Genomic DNA, 6,764 nt, shown 5'->3' on the forward strand with positions numbered 1-6,764 from the left:
GTAATTCTGGCTGCTAATAAAAACAATTTCTCTTTAGAATATTGTGTAATACCACATACAGTTATGCTATGCAAAGCCATGTTCTTGTATGCGCAGTCACTGGAACTGCTGACTAGATGGTTGTTTCGCATACGGTCACTGACACAATATATCATTGCTAAAGAGGCCGGCTGTATTCAGTCATAATAAAATAAAGTTGAGTGGTAGAAAAAATTGCACAACAGCAGGGACAGCTGCAGGCTTAACAAGACTGTAAGGCAGAACCGACCCAAGAGTTTTAGGGGATGTTCGCAAATTGTGTTTTGTGACTGGAATCACAAACAGACGTTTCCTGAGCATGGGCGACAAAAACTCTGTGTTTCATTTGGGGATCAAGAGTGTGGAGGAACAGTGAAGAGACACAGGATCCACATGGCTTGATGTCCAGAGAGAAGGTTCTGTAGTCAGTCAGGATCTTTGGAGCTGTGTTGTCTTATGGTGTTGGTCTGCTGGCTTTTCTCAAGTTCAGAAGTTTCAGGGTACCTCACGCCTCCCTTTGCCGCCATGTTTCATGGAGATTTCCAGCAGGATTTGACCACCGTGCACTGTGTTAACAGTACCAATGCCTGCTGTAATGACCGTGCGATGGCTGAAGTTGTCTGAACTGCAAACTAGCCTGACCCAAATCCAATAGAGGCTCTACAAGATCAGTGACAAAAGAGAGCTGAGAGACACAGCAATGCAGACAAGTGAATATTAACCCAACCTGGGCAGAACCACAAGCTGAATACCTCTACACCTTACTCTACTTATTCAGGAGTCCTGATCAATTTTCTGAAGAGACTAAATTTTTGGACACCATCAAAATATAACAGACAAAAACATCCTTTGAATAACTATAAGTTTTAAGCTTTGATTGAATTACTGAAATAATGATGTAGGCTACCTATATGGCATATATGCAGACTTTTTCCATAAATCACATTTTACAGGGAGAAAAAGAGATTTCATTGAAAGAAAGTGGATTAATAGCGCCCTCTGGTGACAACAACATGTACAGGCTGAAACGGAATGATGTAAGAAATAATTTGATACACAGATCTGGAAAAAAATTTAGAGACCTCTGCATTGAACCCCATTCAGCATATTTCTGAACTCTTCCCGAGTTAAAACATCAGTATCATTGTTTCTAAATGAACATGAACTTGTTTTCTTTGCATTATTTGAAGTTTGAAAGCTCTTCATCTTTTTGTTATTTTTGACCATTTCTCATTTTCTGCAGATAAATACAACATTTTTGCTTGGAACTTCAGAAACATGTCAGTAGTTCACAGAATAAAAGAACAAAGTTCATTTTACTCGAACATAGACCTATAGAAAGTAAAATCAGAGAAGCAGATCATTTTAAGTGGTCTCTTAATTTTTTTCTAAAGCTGTATATTTTACAAAGTTATGCTGAAATTGTATGGAAACATGTGTGGATGCCCCTAAAAAGAATTGTATTTTCTTAATCTTAGTATTTGATCTCACTTAATCTGGTTTGGCGGAACAAATATTCTACTGTATTGCTAATTTTAGGCAATGATGTGTGCCATAACGAACAAGACGATAACCAGAGAAGGTGAAAGACGGAGCTGTTTGACGAGCTCAGAAAGGCGTCTATAGTTGTCGGTATCGGAGGTAAAAGCTGTAAGACCATCTGCAAGCAGCACCATATTCCTGTGACCACGCTTTCCAAATTTATTAAAAAGTATGTAAATCACGGGGCTGTAGCCAAACTCTCAGGATGTGGATGGAAAAGCAGCTCCAGGGCGGTCAGGCAGAAAGTGCAGATGGTAGAAAAAGTGCCAAGAAGAACATCCAAAACCATTCAAGCTGAGCTCCAAGGTCAAGGTACGTCACCTTCTAACCACACCATCTGCCACATTTTGAGTCATCATGGGCGCCATGGAAGAAAACCCAGGAGGGCTCGACTATTGACAGAAAAAAGCATACTAGACAGACTGCGCATTGCCAAAATGAGTGTTCACGACGCCCAGAGTTTCTGGGAGAAAATCCTTCGGAGTAATCAGACAAAATGGAGCTGTCTGGGCAGTCGCATGAGCCTCTGCAAAAGAGACTTTCAATAAAGTTAGTTTCTTGTTACTTCAGGAATGGCAGGAGTCTTTCACCCATCAGTGATGAATGTGGCTGTAGAGTCCAAATTCAAAGCAGACACTAAACGTTTTATTTAAATGTCTGTCTGGACATTAGAAAGTCAGGAAGTGGCATTGCTTTGTTTGATGATTTGGAATATTTTGGCGTGACAAAAAAAGCAAAAGCAAGACAATTGTAAAGGGGAAAACAATGTTTATCACAGCACTGTGGTTTGACTTATTTTTCAAATGTAACTATAAATTTCAGTTTAGCTTTTTAATAAAATGTAATGTAAAAACGTGCCACTAAACAGAGCTTCACTTCAGATACTTGTCTCTTTATTAACATCAATACCTACTGCCTATGTTAGGTAGGCAGTAGGTACCTATCTACTGCCTACCTAACATACTGCCTATGTTTGCCTGATATTTAAAATATGAAGCAAACCAAATGAGATGTGATGATTTCTTTGGGGGGGGTTTGTGAAAGGGAACCAACAAACCCATCTGCAGCTTTATTTCCTTGACTTTTTCCCTCTTTTTTTTTTTGTTGTAACTGCTTGTCTTCGATGCATCTTTAAGTCTTTGGAAGCAGCGTTTAGCCACAAATTCACAATGTTCCACATCAAAGGAGGCTTTCTCCAGGGAAAATACAAGTTTGCCTCGAAACCACCGTCTGCAATTAAAACATTTTCTCTCATTTACATTTCCTTTGAGACTCTCCAAGGTTCCAGCGTGTATACGATTCAGTAAAAACCTTTGATGTTTTCCCGCACTCAGCCAACAGAAAATGTCGGGGAGGAGGGTTTCTCCCCTCCCCGTGTTTTTGACTCCTCGATACCATTTGCGCACAATGTTCGCCGTTTTGGCCAGCAGATATTGAAACGAAGGTCATCTGGAAATCTCGAATCGGAACGTCGTAAAATTGTTCAAATTCACCGACTTACTTCCACACGTGCGAAACTAAGGAGTTAAATGCACATATGAAATAACAGACCGACACATGGTTGAGAAGTTTAAAAAAAAAATTATTTATAATATGATACAAGAATATTCTGTGCAACAGGGGTCGTTGGTGCAGTGAAACCTGTACATTATCAACAAAGCACTTAAAATCCAACCTGAAAGCAGAGCCTGACTCGCTGGGTCATGGCTGTGTTAAATGGCTAACTACTAAGATACTAGTTTCAATATACAAACTTTTTTTTTTTTTATCTGTATACATTAGTTGTATAGATTCAGATTACATTATTTATATAAAGTGCAGAAAGTTGACTGGTGGCATGATAGGGATTCATATAAACTGTTGGCCATCGTTCAGCGCTAGAATATACACTGTAATACAAACCGAGTTACCAATCTGTGCATTAGCATACAAAAACGAATACAAACAGGTATAAAAGTTTGCTAATATTGCCCTTTTCTTTTTTTGTACAATTTTATTAACGCTCGCGGCTTTTTCTGTGCAATTTTTTTTGTTTCGGTTTTTCGCAGCTGGATAAGAAATGACCTGAAGTAGGTGAGAAGTTTCACACTCTTGTTGGGGGTTTTTTCCCTCCAAGAGAATAAGACATCTTTAAAAAGGTATATGAAAATATATAAGCTGTTAGTGACTAGATTACATGTTCTGTATACATTTCATAGTTCTGTTTTGTCACTATAAATGTGTCGAGGTTACAAAAGTGAGTGAATTCAGCATCACAGTTGAGTCTCGAGGATGCAGGAGAGCGAAGAGGCGTCGGGCGGAGGATGGTCTAGGTCTGCTGGGAACCCTGCAGGAGGACAACAGGAGATGCAGGTGAACCTTCTAAGAAGGTTATTATTAAAAGACCTGAATTACTTCTTTTTTTTTTTTTGCTGTGTTTCTTACCGAGTTGGTTCGTTTCCGCTTCCAGCAGTCTGGATTGAGTCTCTTCTGCTCCTCGGCCAAAGCCTTGGCCTCCATGGTGTACATCCTCCTTTCCTCGTTCTTCATCTTCTTCCATTTGTCACCCAGGATGACACTGATGGCTCTGGGGTTCAGAGGTTCAAACAGAAGCAGAAGGGTTTTGGACTTGCCATCATTTCCTGCTTTTTGTTTTCTCTTTTTCTCAATGTCGAAATAATGCAAAAAGCGCATTTCGGATCTAAAACTAAAGATGTAGCAGTTTTGTTTTTTTCTTTTAAATGAACTAGAAACTTAAGAATTTAAAACAAAGAGAACAGAAATTGGGAACTTGTGCAATTCTTCAAAAGCGTAAAAATAATAATGGTGATAGGTATATTTATTCTTTGGATTCTTAAAAGTGATTTCAATCTAATGCTGACATAAGCTGAATCAGTTACTGTATTGTTCAGAGTGTTGATTCTCTAGGTTTCCAACTCTACTTTTAAAGCTTGAATAGGTAACTTTTATTTAGAAAATGTTTAAATATTTGTTAAAACCCCCAATACGTTTTGACAGCAGAATATGAGACAGATAATCTGTGGTCCTACTGCCATCTGCAGAAAAAGTCCATTAGGTTAGAAACAACCAATCACAGCCAAAAGGAACATCTTTGCACTTCCCAGCTTTAAAGCTGGGAACGTGCAGATATAAAAACACTCCAATATATTTTTTTATGACCTATAATTAAAAGGAGAGATTTTTTTAATGTATAAAAACCAAAAAAAGGTTTGTCCCCATTACCAGTCCACCGTTTTCCTGCCACGTTTTAACGGTTAAAATCTAGTGTGCGTCCTTGCGTCCAACAGAAATATTCCAAACAGCAAGAAATTTTATGTCTGGGAAAACCCAGATTTGTCTACAGTGTGATAAGGCCGCACAAATTAGGTCAACCATAAAGTTGCTGGTTAATTTCCGATAATAGTTGTTATTAATCCAGATTTTTCTCATCTTTTCATGCCATCATTATGTCATCACCACTCTCCATGAGCTTCAGCATCTTTCGCAGTAAATTTTCTATCAGGCGTGGACAGGACGAGGCCTTAAGGTTCACCCTAAAGACCTTATATAATCCCGACATACAGAATGTGGATCCATCCCACTTGAAATATGATAACCTACTAAATATTGCAATTTCACATTCTAAGGAAACGTGAAATTGCACACATTAATACTGCAATAGGGGCTGTGATTCAATATACAGAGTAGCTTTAGACAGTAATAACTTATTTAAAGTTATTCTTTAATCACTTATTTAATTAATTTCATTCAGAAACAGAACCCTAAGGGAGTGGAGAATGAGGTAAATGAGGGACTGCTGAAATGGATGAAGGTGAAGACTTCTTCGGTGTCAAACACGCACAGAGAGAGATTTGGACCCTATGGGTCAAAGTTCACCTGTTGTCCTTTCCGGGATACATCTGCGTGTACTCCACTCTGTACTTCTTGGCAAAGAGCATGAAGGCGTTCATTGGCCGCTTGCATTTCGTAGGCGTGGCACCGCTGGCTGTCCCTGAGAGGTGGCTCCGGTGGGATTTGCTACTGGAAGATTGTGGGGAGCAGGAGCGCTCCAGCTTATCGCAGTCTGGACTGACGGCACCCCCGCTGGACAGGGAGGCTCTGCGCTGACGGGCCATGCTGCTGAGAACGTAGACTGCTGAGGAATCTAGTGGGGTGAAGTCATAGCTGCAAAAAAAAAAAAGAAAAAGAAAAACAAAGACATTGGAGACATTTTAGCATTGTGCGAATCTAATTTTTAACAGTTTTTTTTTCCAGTGCATGTACATTTAAATTAAAGTCTTAAAAAATGGCATTTATATTGAAATAAAATGTAACAGTAATTCAAAATAAACCTCATTGAGGTCATTTTTCAAGCTCGAAACGCTACACATGTATAACCATAAAAGCAGAGCAGGTGTCGACTTATAGAAATGAAAATAAGAATGTAAACTGCATACCTTCTAAAGGTATCAAAGACAACTGAGTCGTCACAGTTGATAGCATCTGGGTGGTTTGGTGGCAGGCACACATCCCCCAGCTGCATCTCGTAGCAAGGAATCCCATGATGCACCACGGTAAGGCTTGGGTAAAAGGAAGACCACCCTGACAGAAACAGATGATGCAGGAATTTAAAGCTCTTTCAAACAAAACAACCCTGACAATAAGTCTACAGGCAGCAAATAGTATTTTGTCAGACATCAGAACTCAGTGATATCACAACAACAAATTTCAATGTGTTTTATATTGCACACGAATAGAAGGGAATATTTAAATGGGGAGGGCAAAGATAGGTGATCATATGCTTTGTTTTAGCAAAACAATCCAAAAAGTGTGGTGTACATGTGTATTATACCTCACTAGTTCTGTAACTTTTAGAGATTGTGAGAGAGAGACTGTAATTAGACCTCCAAACCTTTACAAATCTACAACCTAAGAATAATCAGTCTTTGTAAAATCTGCAGCCTATCAGTCATAACTCTTTGTAAAATCTACAGCCTATGAGTCATAGCTCCTTGTAAAATCTAATCTACAGCCTAAGCATCATAACTGCTTGTAAAATCTATGGCCTAAGAGTCATCACTCTTTGTAAAATCTACAGCCTATGAGTCATCACTCTTTGTAAAATCTAGTGTCTAAAAGGCAACACTGTAAAATCTGCATTCTATGAGTCATCACTCCTTGTAAAATCTACAGCCTATGAGTCATAACTCTTTGTAAAATCTACA

At 38.9% G+C, this 6,764-nt stretch overlaps 1 protein-coding gene across 1 annotated transcript in view; it reads right to left on the minus strand.

The window, feature by feature from the left end:
• Positions 1 to 3,121: 3,121 nt before the first annotated feature.
• The window catches only part of hbp1 (HMG-box transcription factor 1), a 13,832-nt gene continuing 10,189 nt past the window's right edge, over positions 3,122 to 6,764 (minus strand). Inside the window, exons 8-11 of the mRNA XM_008411828.1 lie at positions 5,997 to 6,141; positions 5,437 to 5,724; positions 3,985 to 4,126; positions 3,122 to 3,886 (exon numbers count right to left, since the gene is read on the minus strand). Coding sequence (XP_008410050.1) covers positions 3,869 to 3,886; positions 3,985 to 4,126; positions 5,437 to 5,724; positions 5,997 to 6,141 — 593 coding nt within the window. The 3' untranslated portion in view covers positions 3,122 to 3,868. The remainder of the gene's footprint in view (positions 3,887 to 3,984; positions 4,127 to 5,436; positions 5,725 to 5,996; positions 6,142 to 6,764) is intronic.

Source organism: Poecilia reticulata, linkage group LG6 (genome assembly GCF_000633615.1).
Source record: "Poecilia reticulata strain Guanapo linkage group LG6, Guppy_female_1.0+MT, whole genome shotgun sequence".
Taxonomy (NCBI): Eukaryota; Metazoa; Chordata; class Actinopteri; order Cyprinodontiformes; family Poeciliidae; genus Poecilia; species Poecilia reticulata.